At 41.5% G+C, this 25,824-nt stretch overlaps 1 protein-coding gene across 8 annotated transcripts in view; it reads right to left on the reverse strand.

Annotated features, from left to right (window-relative positions):
• The window catches only part of LOC117401983 (bromodomain-containing protein 4), a 50,615-nt gene that overhangs the window by 7,786 nt on the left and 17,005 nt on the right, over positions 1 to 25,824 (reverse strand). For 4 of the 8 annotated variants that reach the window (XM_059007116.1, XM_059007114.1, XM_059007117.1 and 1 more), the window contains exons 3-19: positions 21,273 to 21,521; positions 16,953 to 17,289; positions 16,338 to 16,475; positions 14,930 to 15,059; positions 14,102 to 14,517; positions 13,350 to 13,736; positions 10,074 to 10,202; positions 9,197 to 9,430; positions 8,288 to 8,493; positions 7,492 to 7,832; positions 4,347 to 4,457; positions 3,949 to 4,001; positions 3,329 to 3,683; positions 1,855 to 2,595; positions 1,222 to 1,334; positions 815 to 977; positions 178 to 308 (exon numbers count right to left, since the gene is read on the reverse strand). In XM_059007116.1, coding sequence (XP_058863099.1) covers positions 178 to 308; positions 815 to 977; positions 1,222 to 1,334; positions 1,855 to 2,595; positions 3,329 to 3,683; positions 3,949 to 4,001; positions 4,347 to 4,457; positions 7,492 to 7,832; positions 8,288 to 8,493; positions 9,197 to 9,430; positions 10,074 to 10,202; positions 13,350 to 13,736; positions 14,102 to 14,517; positions 14,930 to 15,059; positions 16,338 to 16,475; positions 16,953 to 17,289; positions 21,273 to 21,361 — 4,074 coding nt within the window. In that variant the 5' untranslated portion in view covers positions 21,362 to 21,521. The remainder of the gene's footprint in view (positions 1 to 177; positions 309 to 814; positions 978 to 1,221; positions 1,335 to 1,854; positions 2,596 to 3,328; positions 3,684 to 3,948; positions 4,002 to 4,346; positions 4,458 to 7,491; positions 7,833 to 8,287; positions 8,494 to 9,196; positions 9,431 to 10,073; positions 10,203 to 13,349; positions 13,737 to 14,101; positions 14,518 to 14,929; positions 15,060 to 16,337; positions 16,476 to 16,952; positions 17,290 to 21,272; positions 21,522 to 25,824) is intronic. The other 4 variants (XM_059007119.1, XM_059007118.1, XM_059007120.1 and 1 more) reach the window with 2 other exon arrangements.

Genomic DNA, 25,824 nt, shown 5'->3' on the forward strand with positions numbered 1-25,824 from the left:
CATTCTTTGAACACCGTCATATCACAAGATGGCATTTTATTTTCCACATATCTAAACTCGGTAAAAACTAAATTGAGGATAAAAAGACCTGCAGAGATTCAGCACAAGAAACATCTGGTCTTACAACAGCAGTTGGGACTGTGTGCATGATATTTCAGAAACGCACAGGCGCGCTACCTTTTTAGGTGCTACAGGTGTTTTAGGCTCTTGTTTCAGCTTGTCTTTGTCCTGAATGGAAGGAGGGGGGCCGCTCTGCTCGGAGGGCCGGATGACGGGGCGAGACCCCTCCATAGGCTTCATGTCTGACCCTGGAACGAGGAACGCCAGTTAGGGGCTTCGCAGGCATGTTGCAGAGGAGAGATCATTTTACCAGGGTTCACATACGCTCTTATTAGAGTCACCCAGCTGGACAGCAAGGCACTACTAATACAATTGTTTGGGAGATACAAATGCTCCTGCTCCACCTCCCCCCAACATCTTTACTGGTAGATTGGTATACTTCAGGTTTGCAGATACATAAACGGAGAAACAACTGAAGAGTAGTGTATATGCAAGGGCTGTCGACCCCCAAAATCCTGCCTTGAAATTATTAAAAATGTCTAAAAATGGGTGTTCTAAAGGCCTTGTAGTTACAACTGAGTGTCGTAGTCCAACACTCAATATTCAGATCTCCAAAAATCCATGAAGGGTTTGGCGCCGCCTAGATTAAATATTTTAATAAAACAAAAACAACAAAAAAAAAAAAAAAAAAAAAAAACACATAAAAATCTTCTCCCCAATACTCTCCAATCTCCTCCATTCCTCTGGGACTCACTTGGCTGACTGTGTGCAGGAGGCTTCATGCTATCCGGGTGCTTTGCTTGCTCCTGTCGCACAGGTGGGCTGAAGGTCTCGGTCCGGATCACTGGAGAGTGCATCTTCTCCTCCTTTACTCCCACCAGCACCTGGGACTGCACCACTGACTGGTGTCTCTGCTCCTGTAATGGGAAAGGAACCACGTGAGCATGATTGTGTGCCCCCGCCACACACTGCTCGGTGAAAAGTGTAACAAGTGTTCCTGTGGATTCTAGGAATATTCAACCTGCCTCAGGTACAGTATTGCTGTTGGAGTTTAAGAGCAGTCTGGTGCTGTTGGAGTTTAAGAGCAGTCTGGTGATGACTAAAAGCACAAGCCCACTTCGTCCCTGCCCCCTTGTGAATGCTTGTCGGTTCAGCTTTTACCTGTTTTTTAGGCTGCACATTCTGCTGAGGCGGTGACTGGCGGATCATGGGCTGGAACTGTGGCATCTGTGGGGAATGCATCATTATCGGCGATGGACCCTCCCTCGGGTGCCCTGAAATTAAAATAAAATATGTCCTCTTTGTTCAACAGGCAGCAGTCCTATTTCCCAACACATTCAAAACATCCAACTCCAACATTCCACTACATCTTACTTCATTGTCCTCACTAAGAGTTACTTTAGACTTTAAACCTTTAGACTAATGTTTACTTTAGACTTCAGCTATTTTTGTTTTTTAAAATACCACAAGCCTGCCTTCCTGAGTAAGCTTTTTGAACCATTTTGATTTGAAAATTATTATCTACACACCAATTGAGCTTTTTAAAAATTTGAACATGAGGGTGAAGTTTTTCCAAACATTGCCGTGCACTAGAACAATTCCAGGACAAGTGCTTCCAATTTTATTAATTTTTTAAACAAAAAAATTGTTGACAAAACAAATGTTTCTGCATCCTTCTTGTCTGCTATTTTAAGGGAGAGTACATTTTCTATGACTTAATCTTTCTGCAATGCTGGAAGTAGGTTGCTTTACCCATTCCCACACAAGGCAGGCAGGCCCCCTCACTTGACTTACCGGTCGAGTAAGGATCTGGCTTGTGCTGCCGAGGGGAAGGGTTGTGCTGCTGCTGCTGCTGCTGCTGCGGCGGCGGCGGAGGTGGCGGATGGTGGTGCTGTTGTTGTTGCTGCTGCTGATGGGGGAGGTGGTGCTGTTGGATGACGTGCTGTGGTTTCGCCTGCTGGGGCTGCACTGGGGGTTTGTGTTGCTGCTGCTGCTGCTGCTGCTGGGGGGGTGGGATGTGACCTGGGTAGGGCATGGACTGCATGTGGAGGTGTCTCTGTTGATGCTGTTGCTGTGTGACTGGTGGCTGTTGATTGTGGTGTTGGTGGGGGTGGTGCTGCTGCACTGGGGCTGCCTGTGCAGGTTGAGACTGGACCTGCACAGACTGCAGGAGAGGGGTCTGTTGCTGTTGCAGCTGCACTTTCTGCAGCTGCTGCAAATACAGCTGCATCTGGCTAATCGGCATTATGTGGTGGGCTGGGGAGGGCTCGTCGTCATCTTCTAACAGGGCTTGGGGAGGCTGGGAGGAGAGCAGGCTCTGTGGGGTGAGTGTGGGAGACTGAGGTAGGGGTCTGTGTGAGGGGGCTGGGGGAGCAGGGGCAGGGGGTGGGTGCTGCTGGGGAGGGGGCTGGTGTAGGTGGTGGTGTGGCAGCTGCTGGTGTGGTTGTGGCTGCTGCTGTTGCGGAGGTTTGGGAGGTAAAGGAGCTGCTCTGTTGCTGGGTCTTGAGGGCTGCTGGGGCATGGCGTTGTGCAAAGCTAAGTAAAATACATACATTTAGTTAAAACATAGATAAACATATAGGGCTTCTAGTTTTCGGGTTTTATTTTTGATCACGTGATGTCCCTTTAAACATTTTGAGCCAATTCGCTTTCTTAAATCAAACACCAATTACCAAATGAAGTTGTTTCTTTTTACCCTCATATCTTGATTGAGTTAAACAATGTGCATTGATCTCACCTGATTCTAACCTGCATTTCTTTCTGGTTCTAGTAGTGCATTGCTAATTTAAAGAATCTGGTATTCAGTTAAGGCTTAACAACTATTAAGGTTTAAAAGGGAGGCAGAGATGGAAAATAAAACCACAGAACTAGAAGCCCCAATTTATTTATTTATTTTTTTATATCTATCTATCTATCCACACACATATATACATATATATACACACACACACACACACACACATACAGGTAGATATACATATATACACACACATCTGAGTATTTTATTGCAGTAGAAAACGTTGCAACATTGTTTTGCATTATACTGCATAGAGCGATGGCCTGAATTACAATATTGGCAGTTATTTAATTTTATCACTAAAATGTACAGGGATTAGGTGGTAGGACAGTGTTATTGACCTGCATTTGGACAGTTAGCCGCTTACAAATAGAAAATCTGTTTAAAACACATCTACAATATAGCACCACCAATATATAATGTACACGTTCCTGCTTTTCATTTAGTTTGCTTGTATTTCACAGGGCTCACCTGGCGGGGAGAGGACTGGGTGCTGGCTGAGGTACGGATGCGTCTCGGCAGATGGGGAGGTGACGACGGCTGGGTGCTGTTGGTTGAGGTGAGGAGGGGGAGGAGGAGAATGCTGCTCAGGCTGGGAGGGCAGGTGAGACTGCAGGTCCACCGGGTGGGACAGGTGCATCAGAGACTGTCCGAAGTGCGGCATGGAGTCGAAGGGGTTTCCCAGGAGCTGGGAATCCATAACTGAGACAGGAGGGGGAATGAACTGAGGGGGAGATTGCTTCAGCTGCTGGGGCACTGGCATGACCACTGGCTGGGGGGGAGGAGGTGGCGCTGGGGCGGCCTGGTGATGGTGGTGGTGGTGATGCTAGAAAAATAAATGAATTATGAAGATATCCATCATCACTTATCCATCATCTCTAAAACTTCCCTAATAAAACGGGCAGCAAGTAACATTTGGTCTGCTCTAACCTTGTCTTTGTATCAAGTTATTTGTATATACCATTGCATGAGGTGCCACCAATTAACACACTTTAGTACATGATTTACACATGTTTTATACGCAGCTGAAGTTGAATCAACTACAACCTGCCATCGCATTTCAGCTGCAAGACAACACAAAGTTGATTTACCTTTTTCTGCTCTCGTCCAGAGTGTCCTTTCTTCTTGTTTTTTGGTGCATTTTCTAATGAAGATGAGAAAGCAAAAGTGTAAAAGCAAATCTTAATACCTATAACCATCTTAAGATAGAAATGCCTACACAGTGCTCCCTTATTTCCTTACCGGACTTGAAAACAAACATGAATTGACATGAAACATACAATTTAAATTGTCTAACTGTGACTTAACCAAATTTGTGAAGTATCGAATTGTGAAATACTGTGGGAGAACTACTGTATTTCGTTATGGGTCTATAAAAAAAAAAAAAAATCTTCCAAAAAATGAGCAAGCACGATAAATTTAGAAACACTAAAATAAATGCAAATTCAATGACAAACATGTGTTGTGCGTCTAAAAGCTTTCCCCCTACCTGCGTCAGAGTCCTCGCTCTCTGAAGAGCTGGAGTCACTGCTGCTCTCAGACTCCGACGAAGAGCCAGCCTTTGTTTTAACGATGCCAATCTCCATTGTCTTCTCAGCCACTGAAAGCAAACATGCATAACTGAAATGTCAGGCAGATATTCTTTAAGAAGTGGTGTAGCTGGGTTTAAATTAATTTACATTTCATCCCCAAGGGGAAACAGTTCAGTACTAAGCATAGCTATAACTAAGCACTCCCTGAAAATAAATGCTTAAAAACTATTTGGCCTGTGGGGCGAGAGCAGTGCAAGGCTCTGCAGCATGTTCATCTTCACCGAGAGGTGGAAAGGTAGACGATATAAAATTATTATTGGTAACCGGATATATCTAACTCCCTGTTACTACACACACACACCTATTTATTATATATAACTACAAAGCAATATTACAGCAAATAAATTATTTATTAAAAATGAGTTATTTATAGGTGATGCTAGGGGTTCATTGACCAGGATATCCTGGACTGCAGCACATGAACAACAAACAAAAAAAACACCATTAATATTAAAAGGTGTATCAATGACGAAATTACCTTGGATAAAGGAGTCTGCCTAATAAATAAAATAATAAAACCCAGGACGAGCCACCGAAGGTAGTGTGTGCAGATTACTGCCACCCACATGAGGAAAATGCATTAGTTCAGATATTGTCAACCCTACCAAAGTTTTCATACACTGTGTTATATGTGACCTGTGCGCTGCCATTGCTGGTAGTGACACGTGAGCTGTTCAGTGTGTTGATATGTAAATAAATCCTGTACACCTACGGGATGCATCACCTTCAGTCTCTGTCTCGATCTCCCGTCTGTCACTCAGCAGCAAATGCACGCATCCACACGGCTACCCTGTCACAAGCATTAACCCTTTGCAGTCCTATGTCGGACCTGGTCCGACATCGTGAAAATCCCTTTCCGGTCCATTGTCGGACTCTGTCCGACATCGCCAAAAACCATGGATCTAACACAGCCTGTACTGCGTTTAAGCCGAAAAAAGCAGAGACAAGTTGTTCCCTAATCGTCTCTGATCAGAAAGAAGGCCGATACAACCGAATAGACCATATACAAGCGAAGCAAAGCCAAATTGAACAGACGGAGACTGAGACGCACAGAGAAAAAATGGCAAAGCAAGTCAATGCAGCCTGAAGAACTTGCACAGACAAAAGCAGTTTGGATGATGATTTTGATCAATCTAGTGACAATGAAGTACACTTTTCACTTACTGAAGACTGAGGAATCTGCGGAAAGTGACCACGAACCAGATGCAAAGCCAGAGGACGAATGGAGACGCACTCGGTAAGTGCAGATGCTTTCACAAAACTCCCATTTACTGTGATAAATAAGGGATTTCAAGGGAGTACTACTTTGGAGAACTGCACTGGAGTTTCCTACTTTTTCACAAATGCTTTGTTTACTGAAATTGTAAATGAAACCAATAGACATGCAAGTGTAAAACTAAAAGGATCGCTGCGTCAATTCTTCTTGGAACTCCTGCAAACCTGTTACGTTAGCAGAGATGAAGGCATTTTTTGGTGTTCTGCTGAATATGGGACTGAATATAAAAACTGACATAAAAGAATATTTCTCAGAGGAATGGGCCGACAGAATGCCGTTTTTCAAAGAGATCACGTTTCTTGCAGATCTTTTGGATGCTGCACCTTTCCCCTCCCCCACCCAGGTGCATCAGGCTGCTTTTGTTAGGACAAAAGGTCAGGAATGTGGCAGCTACATAGACACAATGTCGGGACCTATTTATCCCAGGTAGAGACATTTGCATTGATGAGCACTGTTGGCTTCAAAAGGAAGGATTATCTTCAAGTGCTACAATCCTCAGAAGCCTACCAAGTGGGGGATGCGTGAGTTTGTTTTAGCTGACTGTCAAACTGGTTATGTCTTTGCTATTGTTCCTTACTTTGGCAGCCCAACAACAGACTCCCTGCTGAGACCCGACATGCCGTTTTCATCAAGAATTGTTCACCTGTGTGAAACATTGCTGCAGACAACAAATGGACATGGCTTTCATTTGTTTACAGACAGATTTTACACAGGTTACGACCTGGCCATGGAAGTGCTAAAAATAAAAATCCACCTTACTGGAACAGTAATGGCCAATAGAAGAGGATTGCCAATACCAGTGAAGCAAGACCTCAAACTAAAAAAAAAAAAAAAACACAACGAGACAGTCTCATTCAGCAAGGACAACAAGGTCATGGTGCTAGGATGGAAGGACAAAAGGCTAGTGCTCAGGGGGGGGGAGGAGGAGGAGGAGAGAGACTGTATGGTTACACCCAGGTGACTGTTTTGAAAGGTACCATACAAGAACACATACATATCATTTCTGTTTGCAAACCTTGTCTGATATAAATAGTTAACACATTGATGAAATAGTTTAGTTCATTTTTTTGTTTGTTAGTAGTGTGTAATTGATTTTTAAAAAGTTGTGTACCTGTCTGACAATTCTAAAGGTAATATATTCAAGCAAAAAAAAATTCTTCCAATGTTCACATGATATATATATATAAAAAAAATTATAAAAACCATGTTTTTTGTTCAAAATGTTGGTACTGTTGGCTTTGTATAGGGTACCCTTTGGACTTGCACTGCTTTGTTACTTGTTTTAAGCAAATAGTCACTTTATTTCAATTTGAACAGCACGTGGTCTGAAATTTTATTTTGTTCATAAAAATTAATTGGACTCGACCAGCCTGACAGCCGCAGAATAAATGGACTGCAAAGGGTTAATACCGTATCTTTTTAAAAAAGCTGAATCTCTAAACAGTAATTGTTACAGCTGTGTATTATGGTATTTAAAATAGGATTCATTCATCCACCTTTTTACATATTCACCCTTACTCTGGTCCCACCGCATTCGGATATGTGACGGATTACTGTACTTAAACCTAAAATTAAACAGCTGATTTGGATTGTGAATTTGCTTCGATCAAACTGAGCAACGCAGCGTAATTTGGAACAATGCGGTTCGTCTGATCATTCTACTTCAAATGACTGAATGCATGCATGAAGAAACAAGCTAGATATATACCAAGCTCTTTCATTCATACAGATATCTAGACACCCATCCATCTCCCGTGGCTACTCACCTGGTGGCTTTCTCTTCTTCCTCAGACAGGAGGACACGTATCTCTCCAGCTCCCTCAGAGTGGAGGGTTTGAGCGTCTCAAAGTCGATCTCAATCTCGTCTGGGTTGGAGTTCTTGAGCGACGGCTCCCGGGACTGGATGATGTGCACCACCCTGCCCAGCTTGTCTCCCGGCAGCTTGTTGATGTCCAGGCTGAGCTGGCGCTTCTCCTCGTAGCTCATGGGCTTGCACTTCTCAGCCCCCTCCTCCTCGGAGTTGTACGTGAGCGCGGGTGGAGGAACCGGAGGGGGGAGGGGAGCAGGGGTGGGCTTGCTGTTCTTCGTCGACGCAGACTCCTTTTTACTATAAAAGGGAAACAAATTAAAATTAAAACCAATTCACCAAAGCCTAGAGAGTTTTATGCCAAGGAAAAAACAAAACAAAAAACAGACAAGCCAAGACTTATAAAAAAAGTGAACAAGTTTGACAAATTCAGGATTGAATTACAGTCAATCCTGATTCGTACATCCATTCACTAGTAAGTAAAAACCACACTGAAGTAAAGCCCTTTTTTTTTTTTTTATAAATTAACCATCTGGGTGAGAAGTGCTGCCAATTACAAGGACAGAAAAACAACTTATTGCACAGCAGTTTAATCCATTCCAGATTTCATTGCTAGATTAAATTAGGGTCACCTGAGAATATCTGTGCAAATCACAAGCTCACTGAACCCTGGAATGGCTTAAAGTCTTCCAATCACTGTTAGAATGGGCACCATGTTTGTAAGTAAGAGGCAGGGTGTGTGTGCGCGGCTGTACCTGCTGCTCTTCTTGGTCTTCTTAGGAGGGGGCTCCTTGGATTTGCTCTTCCTGGGCGGCTGTTCCTCCACCACCACCTCTTCCACCACCGGCGCTTTCTTCTTGTGCTTCTCTTTCTTCTTCTCCTTCTTGTCTTTCTCCTTCTTCTTTGGTTTGCTTGCTTGCGGTTGAGACAGTGCCGCTAGCTGCTCGTGCACAGCTTTCAACTAGAAAAAACAAAGTTTTTCAATGTTACTGACAATCAGGGCAGATAATTCCACTATGTATGCTTGGTCTGCTAGGATTCCATTGGATTGCCACATCTTGTACAAGTTTAGTGCTTGTCTGTATTTCTTGTTCTTTCCCGAATGCAGTTAGTGCTCAACACATTGCACAAAAATCAGAAAAAAGTTAATTCTGGTTTAGTGGTGGGCAACGACATGAAGATTTTACATCGATATCATGCATGTGTTTTGATACGGATCTCGGATTTTTCAAAAACAAATCTAAAATGACAAATTACATTATACATATGGCAGTTGTGTGATTATATTGAAGTCAACATCTTAAGTTAAAGTAACATCTCAATGTTTTTGTCCAGATAAATCAAGACATTGCTTCAATACAGTTATTTTGTGGAATTCTGACTGTACCTTCAAAATAAAGACATGCACTTCACCCCATTTAACACTTACATAGCACTGCCTCTATTTTGACTTGCACATCATAATAGGACTTGTACAGTTTACAGTCAACGTAGCCAAACAGTGAACTAACCAAATTAGTTAGATACTGAATGGTGAAATATCAAGGGAGCACACTAAAAATCAAGGAGAGCTATATTGTGGAACTCAATGCATTGGAGATCCTGGATTTAAGGCCACTGAACTGTTCTGGTACGTGGGTCCTGCCCTGGGAAGGAGGGAGTACCTGCTCCTGCAGCTCCGCCAGTCTCTGTGCTCTCTCCTCCTCAGAGTCGTCGGTGGAGCTGTCGCTGTCAGAGGAGCTGTCGCTGCTGCTGTCGCTGGACGAAGGGGGCGGTGCTGGCTTGGAGGGGGCAGGGATTACTGGCAAGGGGGCGGGGATAGCGGGCTCCTCCGGCTCGTCAGGCATCTTTGCGAATCGCATCTCAAACACGTCCTGCAGAAAACAGCCAGCTACAATCTTTAGTTTCAACCCAAATAAAGACAAAAGAAACATCAGATTAATTAAACTCTTTGTAAGAAAATAGCCATCATTAACAACATTTTATTCTTTGAGCTACAATGTTACATTAACAGACAGGAGATACTTTGCAAGGTAAAATTCAAGTCACGTGTACTTGGGTGTTCCTTGTAAATAGGCAAGAACTGAGTGTGCGAATCTGATTGAATATTTTTTTTTCTGCTCAAAGTACATTTAAAAGCTATGAAGATAATGTTTGTAGATAACGGTATGAAGACAATGTTAACTTTTTTTGGGGGGGGGGGCGGGGATGTAATAAAAAGAATAAAAAATGATACATGGTGTGTTATAATTATTAGCTATACCATCAGTCAGGTTCTGGCTGTTTGTGTAAAATGATTTGCTATAATAATAATAATAATAATAATAATAATAATAATGATGCAGTAATCTATTAAATTAAAATTGCACAGGACAAGATATAAAGGGATTCTGACAAATCAAGGGTGAAAATTAAAACTAAATAGAAGTCACTTAGCTTTTTTTAAACAGTAGAAACTGTTTTTAAAATTTCAGTGCCTTCTCGCTGGTGGTTTGACCAGTACATGCCTAATATTTCAGCAGCCTGTGCACAAATGCTCACCTGGAGCCTGCGTGCCATGGCCACCACCTCATGGTCCGGGGGATTGTACTTGTAACAATTTGAAAACATCAGCCGTACGTCCGCTGCAAACTCCTGAGCTTCCCGGTACTCCTTATTGTCCAGTTTGGACTGGGGGGGGTGGAGGGGAAAAGAAACATGACAATGAAGTTTGAAAGATCAGAGTGGTTTTAAATGATTCCAAATTGCGCTCTCAAATAAGTGTTTGCCAGCACTGTTACATTACCAATATGAAACACTTCTTCAAAAATAAATAAATAAAAATAAATTAATAAATAAACACATCGACTGCAATCTTCAGCAAAAAAAAAAAAAAATAATAAAAATCTGTTTACACTGCACAGGCTTCACTATACACATGCACCTTTATTTATATACCAGTAAATAGACACAGCCAAAAATTCATTTAATTCAGGTTTCACTACGTGTATAATTTCGGTTTCAAGTATGTATAGTTGTAGTCAAAAGTTTACATACCAACGTTCCCGCTAGCCGCTCGCCACAAGTGAAACTTTTCCCCTTGTGGCTCAACTATTTTTCACCAAGTTCGCCACGGTGACGATGGCTTTGAAAAATGCACTTGTATAAGACTGCCAGCACATTCAACATGGCTGGTAAATTAATCAACACATACTGTTTAGTTTGATTTCATGTCGCCCAATTAAAGCCCTTTAGCTTGTTCACATAAAATGCAGAACAAAAACGTCGTGTTTGGTGGGAGGACAGAGGTTCTAATTAGAAACACTAAGCGGACAGCGCTGCACGTAAAAAATGTTTAAAAAACATGGCATCCAAAACGGAAAAATTCTTGGGGGGTGGGGGGTAATTGTACAGACAAATGATCAGAATCATGTTCTGAAAGATGTAGCTCAAGGAATACCAACCATGTACACACAACTGAAGTAAGTCACAGGGAGGTGAATCAGTCATGGTTTCAAACATACCCTCTGGTCCTGAAAGAACTTTTTCACAGACGGCAAGGCAGAAACACGCAGCTTCAAAAGATCACAGCTAAGTTCTTTTTTTTTTCATTGTTTGCTACTTTAAAATGTGTTGAAATATTTTGGAAATAGTAACATAGTGGAATTTAATAAAAACATACACATTTATTTTAAAAAGAAGACTCGCCTCACTATGATATATTGAGTTTTAATGTCAGAATCGATGCAATATTACTGTCAGTAGTCCCAGGTGAAAGAACATGGTAAAAAAAGATATGTTTTTTTTAATTTTTTTTTTTAAACACAGTAGTGGCTGTACAATCCTACTAATAGTAATAACAGAGTAAGAGCTTGTGTAACTAGAGCTGCGGTTGGTCAGGTAGGCATTAATACTAAAACCACGTCACAGTCAAAACAATGTAAATGATTATGCAGTACATGAATATCTCTGCAACCTATTCAGAATTTAGGAAATCTATAATGACGTTTTTTCATGTGGGACTAAGTTTGGCATTTATTAAATGTGAATCAGTGTTATAGTGCACTTTAAATATACTGTTTATGTGTATTGTAAAAGGGTAGGGTCTGGCATTTTTTAGCCATCCTGGAAACTTAAGTTACTTTAGCCACAGTGGCTGACTAAATGAAAGTCTTAGAGGGAACATAGCATACCCCAATGGAAATGGATAATTTCTATACATTTCTCAAATTATAGAAAAACTTTTGCTACGAAAGATTTTTGCTTTTTATTTATTTCACTCCAAAAATGCTACTACAAAAGTATTCATACCCTGACAAGAAAAATGAAATTAATAGCTAGTTGAGGCACTTTTAGTCTCTTTAACCTCTTTTAAACAACCAATTAGGATACTTGTCAATTAACTTTTGGCATGATTCTTTAGTGATTTTTTGATCATTCTTCAACGCATAATTGTTCCAGTTCATTCAAATTGAGGACTCTTGTGCACAGCCTTCTTCAACTCAAACCAAAGATTCTCGAATCAGATTTAGATCGGGACTTTGACTAGCCCATTCCAGAACATTGATTTTATTATTCTTTAACCATTCTGAAGTAGATTTTGGTGTGTGCTTTGGACCATTGTCGTGTTGGAACGTCCAGTTGTGCTTTAAACCAAGTTTTGGAGCAGTTTCAGATGATTGGCCAATATACTTTGGTATGCTATGGAATCCATTTTACCATGTATTGGAACTAAATTTCCTGTGCCATTAGAGGACAAACAGCCCCATAGAAGGATATTGCCACCTCCATGCTTGACAGTAGGTACGGTGTTCTTTTCTTTGTATGCCTCACCAGACCTTTTCCAAAAGCAAACAGTATCAGCGTGACCAAATAGCTTGATTTTTGTTTCATCACTCCACAAAACCTTTGACCAGAACTTGTATCCATCATTCAAATGCCATTTTGCAAACTTTAAGCAATTGCTCTTGTGACATTTTCCTAAGAGTGGCTTTTTCCTTGTCCTGCGACCATCAAAACCTTCACCATGCAATACTCGACCTATGGTTGAAATGGAAACCCCAGTCCCACTTCCAGTCAATTCACTTTGAATATCTTTGGCAATCAATCTCTGATTGTTATTAACCTTCCTCACAATTCTTCTACTTGTTCTTGGTGAAAGAACCTTCTTTCTTCCAGACCGAGGGAGCGTACCATGAGTGTACCATGAGTCTTGTACTTCTTGATAATAGAAACAATAGCTGAAATTGGGACTCTCAAATGCTTGGAAATCTTCTTGTATCCTTCTCCAGCTTTGACAATAAATAATTTTCTGCCCAATGTCTTTAGATAGCTCTTTACTTTTTTCCCCATATTGACTTACTGGTAATGACAGCAATAGCTACGCCTAACCCTTTTATACTCTTGAAGAATGTTTACCTACAATCCTGCATTTTCTAGACTTTTCTAGAATTAGGTTCTACATCATCATATTGACATTTCTAGCACCTTGTAGACAAAACTATCAAAGGGTATGATTACTTTTGAATGAGCATTTTTGGAGTTTTGCCAAAAAACTGCTGAAATAAATAACTGTAGACATCTACTTGTAACTCGCTCTCATCCACAAAAAGCAAAACTTTTTCTACTAAAGATTTTTCCTAAAATTCTTTAAGAAATTTCTAGAAATTATACATTTCCATCGGGGTATGTAAACTTTTGACTACAACTGTATACTTTAGTATCTAAGCCTGTATGGTGAACCCCACAACACTTTGGAGATCAATCCAGGTTGGAAGCTTGCAAGCAAGCAAGCCAGCCAGCCAGCCAGCCCACCCCCTTGGAGAAATGCACGCTTACTTTAATAGTGCTCAGGTCCATGGGGTGTTTGATAATATCGTGGTAGTCGTGCAGTCCCAGTGCTTCCACGTCCACAGGTTTGTAGAAGGGCCAGGCATAGGCGGCGTGCTTCTTAGCAAACAGCTCCTTGACGATGCCGCTGCAGTAGCGGAGCTGCTCCACCAGCTTGCCTCCTCCCCCCATGGAGAGGCTGCTCTTGTCCAGAGCCAGGCTGGGCTGCTGGGAGTCGGGAGCCTCCTTCTTGGGTACCTTGGCAGGCCGGCTGCTCTCACGCCTGGGCATGGTCTTCCCGGATTTGGACTCTGCCGGAAGTGGCGAAGACACGCTCATCTGGTCTATTGTGGTGGGGGTGGTGGTGTCTGCTTTCCTCTTTACGCCTTTCTTCGGCTAGAGAAATAAGAGACAGAAGGTTTAACTCCTGTCACCAAGATATTTTTGGTTTTGATTTAATATATATGTATTTTTTTAAATAGTAGATGGATTTGTCTGGATTTTAAAAAGCATTGTTATATGTTGGAGTGCTGCAGACAGTCTAGTGAAGAGTTTACTATAATTGAAAACCCATAATTACATTTTTAGATAACCTATCCTTTCACCCTACTACCAACTGAACATTTTTCTGAAAACTGAAATGTCTGTGGTTCATCCAGTGTTCACCAGAAAACTGTTTTTGATGGCGAAAGTTAAATTTGAAAAATTAGTGACAGTGTCTCCAGGTCGCCCCTCAACCTGCGATCCTGCTCCTTGCTCACCTTTGCTGGCGGAGCTGGGGTCTGCATGATGGAGGTAGCCGGCAGGGTGGTCTGTGCAGGAGGAGGCATGGCGGTCATGACTGGTGTCTGTAAGATGCAGTCAGGTGTGACCAAAGGAAAGGACTGCTGTTGCAGCAGCGTCGGGGCTGGTTGAGGGGGAGCCCGAGTCTGGGTGGTTGGCAGAGTCTGTGAGGGTGCCCGGGACTGGGGTGTGTGATTGGGTCCTCTAGTGCTCTGAGGGGTCTGGCCAGTTTGCGATGGGCCACGGGTCTGTGGGGGCTGAGCAGTCTGTTGAGGGCCCCTGGTTTGGGGGGTTTGCACAGTCTGTGACGGACCCCTGGTCTGGGGGGCCAGTGGTGGTGTGTGGGGGCTCCTCGTATGTGGGGGTGTGGATGTCCCAGGCTTTGAATTGACAGCTGAAAACAAAATCGAGAAATAACTAATAAAGACTGAACACTAATATAATAAAAATGTAGTATTATATAGCATGCGTTTTCTAAGGCATCTCAGGATACTTGACAATTTAAAATTTTAAAGCATCGATACCCTCAGTTGGCTTTATTTTTATTTATTTTAATATGTGAAGGTACACTACACATCAACCCACTCCATTGTGGTCTGCAGGTACCCTCCCAATGCTCTCTGTGCTCAAGGCAATGTACTTTAATCGCAGATGTACTGTGTCCTTCACCCATCAAATATTCAGCATGTGTTGGGTGGAGTTTTAACTGGACCTCTGTGTCTAGCAATGAACGCAAGGGGGAGAATGTAAGTGAGGGAGGCTGAATGCTGCCCCCTCTGGATCCCGGACCACAATGGCTTTACTACCTTCTTTCCGACCTCTGCCTCGTCCCTTAGAGACCACCGAGATTTCCGTCTCCTCCTGAGGCATCTCCGAGATCTTTTGGAGGAACATCTTCTCCAGGGCTTCTGCCATTAAGACTATGTCATCGCCTGGCTGTTAGGAAATAAAAGGAACAAAGACAGATCCTTAATTTCAGAGCTGAAGAGCACAAACCGATCATGAGAGTTCACACACACACACACACACAGGGCTTTGCTGGTCTCTCTGGCCTCAAGTGGGATGACAATCAGCTTGTACCTGGATTACATACTTTATATAACACATCTTCAAATAATAATAAATCGTACAGCCAATTTTAACTGATGTCATCTTAATTTGATACCAAAAAAAAAAAAATCAGGATAGCTGTATCATATTAATATGAAGGTCTGCTTTACATTAGAAAGATTTCAGATAGCTGTATCACACGAACATCAGGGTCAGCAATATATTATACAGACAAGTGATACCGCTTTCTTAATACATGAACCTGACATTTAAATATGTTGAATGACAGAAATGAAATGTGCACAAACACTATATACACACACATATATATACACACACACAGGGCAATGTGTTTATGTATTCTCATTTTAAGTATATTTTTCAGTGAGAGTAGTGCAGGGAAAGAATGTTGCCCTCCCAAAAAAAAGAAGAAAAAAAACACAGCCTATCAGGGTATGAAAGCAGGATTACCCTGCTGTAGCAGTGTTCCAGTTAACCATCATGGGACAAGATGTTAAATGATGTACACCGTTTAAAATAAATAAAGTATATAATAGAAATAAAACAAAACATATTGTTTTTGCAGAATTTGATGGAGCCTACTGTAAATATTGCCTGCATTTTGGTAGAAAAACCAAGTACAAAAAAAATGCAGAGAAACTTTAAGGACGCTATACACGTCCTTTAGAAATTTGGGGTTGAGCAGTTAGAAAACTAAAACATCAAGAAAAATCTGAATTACACAAAGCAGCAGCAATAGCTGGCAATGATTTTTTATCAGTGATGCAACAAACTAAAACACCTGTACACCAGGAGTTTTAATTCAGCTTAGAGAAAGAGTGGAAAAGAAACAGACAAGCTTTTTATATTTTAACTCCTCCAAGGATTGCTTATTATAGTTGTACTCTTAGTCTGTTACTTACACTTACTAGCAAATGTGTTTAAAAAAATGCACTGAAAGGAACATTTCCATAAAGTATGTTATACATTTGTTGATTGTGTTCACTGTTAAATAAAACCAAAATCCTACAAGTTATATTTGACTTTTTTGTGTATGTTTTGTGCAACAGGGAGGGGGCAAGTAGATTTTTCAGGCATTTTGTCCCTTGGACAAGAAGCTTTATTTTCAAAAATGGCACACCCCTGACTATTATAAAAACCTACCTTGTTATAGATATAACAGTTAGTAAACATTGTGTTGAAGTCTTGAATACATTCTTGGGCGTTCCAGTAGAAGCAATTCTCCAGGCGCCTCTTGATTGATCCCATGTCCATAGGACACTTAATAATCTTATAATAATCCTACAACGAGAGAAACAGTAATCAAACTATTTATAGGAACCTTCACTCATAGTACTACATAGCTCTACGAGACAAGAGCAATGAAGGTCTTTGATGGCTGCTTGACAAGCATTTATTTGTTGTTCGCCCAATTATTTCCTTTGAGTTGAGTTTTTGAAGTTATGGCTGATAAATTAAGTCTTTAAACCAGAAAATAAAATTGACAAGTAAATGTTTGTCTACCTGATGAAAGATTCTTATACATTAACTGATAAAAGGGTTAAATCAAAATCATATTTCACAGTCTGTCTGCATCAGGTCACCCGCAACAGTTCCCTTCTTAAAGTTTACTATGGTAAAAGCATAGAACATTTGAGAACTACAGTGAAGCATGGTTAAAAATACATGGTTTACTATGGAATAATATATTGTGATTACAATGGACTATTGTGAAATACACCATGTCAATCTTCTGAACCAGCTCTGGGTCATACTCACAGGGAGGTTGAGTTTGACAGTATCCACAGGCTGCTGGAAGGGCCAGGAAAACTGGTGTTTCCACAGCGTCTTAAGCACCACTTTGAGCAGGTACTGCAGCTGGTTGGTCTGCCGCTTGGGCCTGGCGGGGCCGGATGTCTCAGGAGTGCAGGGGTTGTCGAAGGCAGAGGTGGGCTGTGCCGGCTGGGCCTGGGCCTGGCCCTGCCCCTGCCCCTGTGTCGTGGACATCTGCTGGCTCTCCAGTCCGTCCCCCATGGCTGGCAAGTTTCTCAGTCTCGTCCCAGGGCCAGTCTCCGCAGACATGTCACTGATCCCATCGCAGTCCTCACTGGGCTCTCTGCAACAAGGCAAAGCATGGGACAACAATGAAGACCACTGCACAGTTTTCTTCTTATTTATTTTAAATTACAAACCCCCACCCCCACCTTGTCCAGCGGCAGTTCCACTGATGACTAACGTTTTGAAGACTCTTTAATGTCTAGTTGAAACTTCGTCGTCGTTTTTTTTATTTATTTATTAATATAAAATATGGAATCGCCAATTTTTTTTGGACATACCCAATTTTAAGCCTGGCTCACCACTGCAACTCCCGGGAGGGACGAAGACGAACACACGTGTCCTCCGAAATGTGTTACGTCAGCCACCACCTTCTTTACCTTCAGAGCTACAGCATCGGAGGACCACGCAGCTCTAGGCCACTTACAAGTGCCCGGCCACTCTAAAGGGGTCGCTGTTGCGTGGTAAGACGAGGACACCCTGACCAACCTAAGCCCTCCCCACCCCGGGCGGCGCTCGGCCAATTGTGTGCTGCCCCCTGGGAACTCCAGTCCACGGCTGGGAGTGGAATAGCCTGGACCTCAACTGGTGATCTCCAGGCTATAGGGCACATCCTGCACTCCGCGCAGAGTGTCTTTACTGGATGCGCCACTCGGGAGTCCCCCTATTATAGTATTTCTAATTGTTGTATTATCAAGTGTTTAATAGTTCTGGAGGTTATTTTAAAATTACAGTTCTCACTTATTTTAAGACATGGCTCTTCAGATCAAATAACTAGTTAGAAGGCTGGTGGTGGTAGTGGTAGTGGTAGTGGATCATTTTTGCCCAAAATGCCACTCTTCACTCAAAATGCCAGACTACTTATAAAAAGGGCAGCACAGTATATACAGTATTCTCATGGACTCACCAAGTAAGACTTTTTTTTAAATACACACATTAATATTTATCAAGCATTTACAACAGTGCAAGGTTTGCATCCTTCATTATAATGTCATCTATCAATTGAACTACACTTAAGATTTCAAATGTCTCAAATTGAAAACTTAACTAGTACTTCAGGGAGGAAAGCAAAGCGAGAATTTCCAAAGAAATAGCATTAACAATCTACCAGCTTCTACACGAAACCTGCCTGCACATATCAAATTCCCCTGTTATTGAATCACTAGGGTCAATCGGTTGATACAGTAAGCTTCCAACTCAAACTAAAGCTGCGTCACAAGCGACTCACTCTTGTGTATTAGTGTACACAAGCAGAGTTGGAATGTCTCTCTCAACAGTGGGTGGTGGAAGCAGGGAGCAGCAGTTGGTCTCCAGATCAGTCTCTGTTGTCCAGCCAGACTTGTCTGGGAATGTCAGGAGGTGCCAGGGAATACCTTCTACCCTAACCTCATACTCCACATTGAAAGAAAGCACCTTGACTTCACACAGACACAAAAGTGCATGATTCTACTACAAATCCACCATCACCGATTTCACAAAAGACCTTTGCGCAGTATTTGAAATTGGGCTTCTATGGTGCAAGGTAAAACACATTGCCTGTCTGACCTTTAACCCACCAGATACATACTGGCCACATACCACAGCGGGGCTTTGGAGGGTGTAGGATTTACAGAAAACCGAGGGCTGCAGACAGCAAGAAACAGAGAGTGCATTATCAGTGCTCTGACACTGTGTTTTCCGTGGCTGCAAATGCAGTGGTTGTGTATGAGTCACCAGATCCTGCTGACTCATCTCATGAACGAGCTTCACACGGACAAACAGCTCATGGGAAACACGGGCCATTACACAAAACACATGCACACACACACAGAGGCATTAAAGACGATACAGATTAACTTTTAATTTTGTAAAGATTCAGTTTAGGTCAAAAGCGAGAGAAGAGGCACTGTGGGGGGTTAGGTGGCATTGCATTCTGCTCTGCACACAAATGTTTGCACTAAAATAACCAACACAATACAAGTGATCAGCTCTCCTGTCAATAGATTACAAGTTGCTCCTTCCAATTGGTTGCATAGACAGAGGAACCTACAGGCTTGTTATAGAGTTTTATAACACTCCAGATCTAGCAGAGACACTGGTAGTTTAAAAGGATGGCACCTAGTCATTTAAACACACCTATGGGGAAACACATTTTCTAATCCAAACAGTAGGTATTTGCTGTTTAAGCCTTGTTACTAGATAATGCAGGCTACCTTGCACAAACTGTACTAAAATAGCCTCTCCAGAAGCCATTCAGTATTAAGATAAAAGGGAAGTGTTTACAAAGGTTCTGTCAAGTGTACTTTTCCATACATAACTGAAGGCTGTTCAGCTGTATGCACCGAATCATGAAACTGACAGACAGTCACAGACTGAAACCGGCAGGACGAGTTCTGTTTCCTGAGTCTAACATCCGGCAACAAATTTCTGAATAAAAAAAAACCACACACAATTCACTGAAAGGACTGCAGCAGAACTGTATTTAAGAATCTGTGTTCTACGTTGGTTAATAACTATTTACAAATCAAAAAGATTTAGATGAATCTTCTGCAAGGACAACAAAAACACAAAATGCCAAATTTCTGTATTTCCACCAAAGGTATGTATGCCATGATCTGACTGGGGAACTCTTGTCTGTGGAAGTCATCAAGGAAACTTGCTAAACCTGTATATGACACTGCAACAAAGGCTAAAAATGTCAGTAGGGCTGTGGTTTTCATAAACGCAACACACTTTACAAGGTCTTCAGAGCCACGATACACAAGGTTTAAACTGTGGATTGAGATGAAGCCAGCCATACTGTGGTACAAACAAAATGTGTAATCTACAAGGCTGGAGCTGCTGTTATTATATTTTATCCCCCTCAGCCCGGAGTCACTGGCAGTTGGTAATAAATATAATTAGCCAAACAAATACATGCACAGGACTACAAAGAACTGGGCATGTTCCAATATTTAAGTGTACTGCTATGGCCATAGCTGTAAAAACACCTAAGCCATAAGAAAATGTGCAGAAAACCTGTTATGAGAAGCCATTTTACAGCCAGTAGCTGATGCGTGTTATCATGGAAACTATTACAAAGGACTAAGAGGAGTGCAAGTACAGCCCATTGTTCTACAGATCATCCAACTGGCAATTACTGAGACTATGTTTGGATGCAACCTACCTCTAGCAATTTTGAAATCAATGCATAACAATCAAATTGTCCCGAGGTTACTCTTGTTATGGATGCATGTATTAATGTAAAAAACACAATTGTATTGTTGTTCTTAATAAAGACTTTCGTTCATTTAAAAAAATATATATTAAAAAGAAGGATAGAGAAGGGTCAGTTTGTATTAGAGACCAAAGCCATCAGGAGGCAGGTACAAACAGAAGTGCCCCCCCGCCAGACACAAGCTGCATAACAATGCTGCCAACATTAGCAGGATTCTCATTGCAATTCACAGCACACACACAGAGGCAGCCATGGATTTAATGTTCCTCTGGCACCGGTACAATCTGTGTCAGTGGGGGAGTGCAACAGGATTATGGGTTTCCACCTGACCGCCTCAACCAGCTGCTGATAGCAGGATTCATTGCATAGCCAAGGAAGGCTCTCGCTGCCTGGATCACAGCTGGCACTTCTGCTTGCTTCTAAATTCACTGTACCCATATTAAACATCCTTAATTCCAGGAGAGGTGGGTGAGTGAGATACGCAGCAGAAGGAACTGTCTTCAGTGCCAACAGGAATAACTAGCAAAAGTTGGTCAAAAATGTATTTTTGCTAGTCTGTAATACAAGAGGGTATAATATACCCCCCCCCCCCCCAGTTTGCATTTGGTGTGAGTTTTAAATGCTGGGTGAAATCTACCAAGAGTTGCTTGATTTGATCTTACCTCGATGCTATTAACTGATAAACAGTGTGCACTTATACAAAGTCCATCTCTAAAAATCCCTATTGATTTGACAAGGCCTGCTGACATTGATGCAAACAAACATACAAAAAAAAAAAAAAAAAAAAAAAAAAAAGGACAGGAAGAGTCCATTAACCTCCCCAAAATAAATCGATCACAGAACAATACCTTAACACTGTAACAGAGTAATGCGCTATCTTTTCCAGGAGTTCATCCAAGGTTTGGAAATCCAACAAATCCTTTGACTTCGAGTGCATTTTTTGTAATCCAAATGCTCTGTTTTGAAAAATGTTTTGTAATCCAAACAAACAAGGAGGAAGGGGGGGGGGGCAGAATTTTGTACTCCAAACGAAATGCCTCAAGGGAAAACAAAATCCTCTCCGTCCAACGTCCAATCCCGAAAGAAACAAATTTAAGCTGCAAACAAAATAAAAAAAATAATAAAAAGAGGTAGGTCCCATTAATTCCAGAAACTGGTGTCTACCCCATCACTTCCTTGTCCCCCCACCCTCCCTTCCCTCCTTTTCTGTAGTTGTGTCAATTTATCTTCCATTTCTTGCATTCATTTATAAACAAGAGGAACTGAAATCGTTTCCTCCCCACTTTCTGAAAAGTTAAAGAAAGAAGTTTTGATCCAAGGTAAAACACACAATAAGCTACATAAATCTGTTTGGGAATTTTTCAAGCACAGCAAACTCCTCTCAGACTCACAGCAGAATGGCTGGGCTACTTCCTCATTGCTGATAGCTGAACACATGAGCCTCTCCCGCTCCCACCCCCTTCTTCTCTTGAGTGAGTCAGGCCCCCACCCCCACCCCACACGTCTAGACTAGCTGATCACAGAAACTAAGGTCTAGGCAAAATAATGGATGTCGATCTATGGGTCCAAATAAGAACTACAGCAAACATAAAAACAGGACAACCATAAATAAACAAAACAGACAAGATACACTGAAATGCAAATCGCAGAAATCAAGCTCAGTTCTAAGAATTAACAATGCACACACTTGTACGTTGAGAGCTACAGAAGCATACCATGAGGGATTCATACAGCCAGAGCCTGATCACTACAAGCCGTCTCTCATTTGTCTTTATAAATTGATAAACTTTAAAGCAGGTATGTTTTTACAATGTAAAGTTATACTCCCTCTGCGCCACTCAGCCAATTACTAAATCACTCATGAAAAAAGAGAACAATTGCATTGGTGGATTTCTAAAGGTTTAACCTAACAGTATCAGGGCTCAAAATTAACGGCGGCCATGCGACAATTACCTTGAGTGCCCTTGTCAATTATTATTTATTTCTTAGCAGGCGTCCTTATCCAGGGTGACTTACAATTGTTACAAGATATCACATTATACAGATATCACATTATTATTATTATTTTTTTTACATACAATTACCCATTTATACAGTTGGGTTTTTACTGGAACAATCTAGGTAAAGTACCTTGCTCAAGGGTACAGCAGCAGTGTCCCCCACCTGGGATTGAACCCACAACCCTCTGGTCAACAGTCCAGAGCCCTAACCACTACTCCACACTGCTGCCCATAATGCCCCTCAGCATATGTCTATTCACTGTCATTAAGGCCGCAGTGTCCTCTCAGCTACAGCAGCTAGAGAGCCTGTATTAGATCCAAACAACATGATTAAATGGTTTGCGAGGTTGTTGCATCAGCGGGAAAAAACAACAAACCAGTTTTTAAAGTTGCCCCTAAACTGAAAGAAATTAGTCTTTACTTCAGGGTTAAACCTTTGAGCTATTGATAGTGTTGCTTAATTGCCACGAGGCAGCATGACAATACAACAGTCTTTTACCAAATTCCAACAGTAAAATGCATCTTAAATATTTTTATTTTCATTATGTATTTTATAAAAACAGGAGCTCCGATACAGAAAAACTAGAGAGAGTAAATATTAGTTAACTTCAGCACACAGGGCAGCTCCACTACATAAAACTTTCCAAAAATAAATCTGCCTACCCGCATTCTGTTTCCTAGCAGTCAGCTGGCAGTGTGGACAAGCTCAGCGCAAAAAATATTAAACTGAGGTGAGGAAGAGTTTTGATTGAAAAGAACACTGGGTAACCTGTACAATATTTGCAGATTTGGGCTTTGGAAAGTTGGTAGCTTCATCCATACATGCAACGCAGCGACTCAGACTTTTTATATGCGTTACACGCAGGAAAAGAGATTTCTGAGTTTAGTTTATGTTGAACTGAATAGAATATATGCTATTAAAATTCGAACAAAAAACGGTCCCATGGATTAGCAATAAAAGCCAATGCCTGGCTTCAGTGCAGGGAGCTATGTCTTTGCAGGCTCAAATCTACAGCTCTGGCCAAAGTTAGGCATCACTTATAGAATTAACTAACTTCGCTTCATAAAGTCAAATGAAAGCTGCTGAATAATGTTATGTTAACATATTGAACATACCACTTTGTAGTTTTCCATAGTACTTAACAAAAAACTGACCAATTGAAAAATGTTTCAGAAATCTAACATGAATTCCTGTACTACTAATGGCTTCTGGTAAACGTGTGATTTAATTTTGTAGTTTATTTGATTATATGATGGTAAATAAAAGATCTAAATTATGGTCGTATAGTTTGGGTTTTTTTGGTCTCGATTCTAAAATTCTAGGTGATACAAAACTTTTGGCAATCGCTGTAGGCTGCTGGTTGACAATTCTTTTCTGAATCAATAAACTGTTATTAAGTTACACTGTGTTGTTTCTTTCTGTGGTCAGTAATTAGCTTTATATATGAATCCTACAATTTGGCCTTGACTTAAGTTTAGTGGCCTTGTTGCCCTCAAGAAATGTATTGAACTGAAGGCCGTTTTGGCCTTGCCCTTTTTGCTGCCAATGTAGAGCTCTGCAGCCTATGATCTATATGAAAGAAAGCACCAATAAGGCCTCATGCTTACATCAGAGTAGACGGACAAATGAAAATGGGAGGGGGCATTAAAATTGTCTCTGGAGTTGCTGCTAGAAAAGGAAGAGGAGGAAGAGCTGTACATCTGTCAGCCCCGCCTAGCCAGGTCACAAATCAGTGGTCCAGCAGGTCACATTCATTCTCACAGATGGTCTGCAGATAAATGTGCACAGATTGGGTTATTTCAGACACATATACAGAATTGACCTCAAAAACACACCAGAATTCCCCGGCCCCCTTTCTGCGACAGTTTTTTTTTTTTCCCCCTGTAACTGACTCCCCAGAGATAGATTCCCGATTTCACACAGAGGAACAGATCTTATCTAGTCATGACTCAACATTTTCTGCTTACTAAAACATAACAGCCCACTCAATCTCTCTATCATCCTAGCTTGCATGGATATCTGGTACTAAGAATTTGAAGCCCCACAACTGCAATGCTATCACACCCCTACAACGAGGGGGGCTTAGGAAAGGCTTGGCACCTCTAAATGCACTTGCATCTTCTCTACATTCAAAAGGACAATCTAAATTGTTGGTTTGCAGTGCAAAAAAATTGGGACAGGTTTTCATTTTTTATACAACAAATACCATTTTTACTTTTAATTTTACAGCCCAATATAAATACCACCGCTCCTCATTACACAAATCCCAAATTATGTCTGGCTGTTTTTTTTAGATTTATAGATTCCATTCACCCATATAATCATGCAAGGATGGTAAACAAGTATGGTCCATTAATGATAATGCATGACTAAGTTGTTATTTAAACTAATGAGCCTCTGTGTGGCTGCAATAATCTAGGACTTAATTTAAATCAAAAGCCAGAACACACCCAGACACCTGCTCGTCTAATCACACAGCATCTGGTAGTACTTGTGGTGCCTCAGGGCATCAGTTTAAGTCTCCAGTTTACTTTATTATCAAAACACACTGGCTAAGAACACCAGTTCAACAGAAGAGGATAAGGAGGAAGCAGGTATAACATCAAAAGGAAGTTTAACTTAGTGTAGCCATCTGTGTCACTAAAACTAAAACCACAACTAATTCCTTAAACCAGGGATGCACAATTCTGGGCCCTCAATATCTAGAGTCCTCCCATTTTAATAGCCATCATTAAATAATGAATTGGTAAGACCCGATTAAGGTAGTTAAAATTAGTTCATTTAAAATCTACTGTACCAGGATGGCTCCGCTCCGTCTTTCAAGGTCCGGAATTGTGCACCCTGATCCTGAACTATAAGAAACAGTTGGGTAGTAATATTTAATGCCACATTTACACGACCCCCTCACCCCCACCACCCTCTAAACAAACAAATAGGATTGGGATTCACAGTGTAAAACAAACCAATGCCATGTTCATGGTTCCAGAGATTGCCCCCCAGCATGATTCATCAGTGAGACTGCAGAGGATTAGGTGAACGCCAGAGATACTGGCACAAGATGAAAGAGCAGAGTAGTTCATCCAGTTTGATCTGGTCAGGATTTCACTCCTCCTACTGCATGCAGTGACTCAGTCAGTCCGAGCCTGGAGGCAACTGTTCCTCAAGGCTCTGCAGTCAAAGAAACAGTGCAGACAAACCTGCACTCTCCGGTTTAAAGACAGTGGTCACCATACACTCTTGTCTCGTGTTACGAGTGCACACTGCAGCAACGGACTGAGCTAGGAGAACACACAACCTTTTTAAAAATCAAATATGTATTACATTTTAGGTGTCGCACAACAATCATGTCAGTTTCAAGAAAGGTACAAGAGGTGAAAAAAAAAAAATAGAAGTTACATA

The sequence above is a fragment of the Acipenser ruthenus genome, chromosome 34 (assembly GCF_902713425.1).
Source record: "Acipenser ruthenus chromosome 34, fAciRut3.2 maternal haplotype, whole genome shotgun sequence".
Taxonomy (NCBI): Eukaryota; Metazoa; Chordata; class Actinopteri; order Acipenseriformes; family Acipenseridae; genus Acipenser; species Acipenser ruthenus.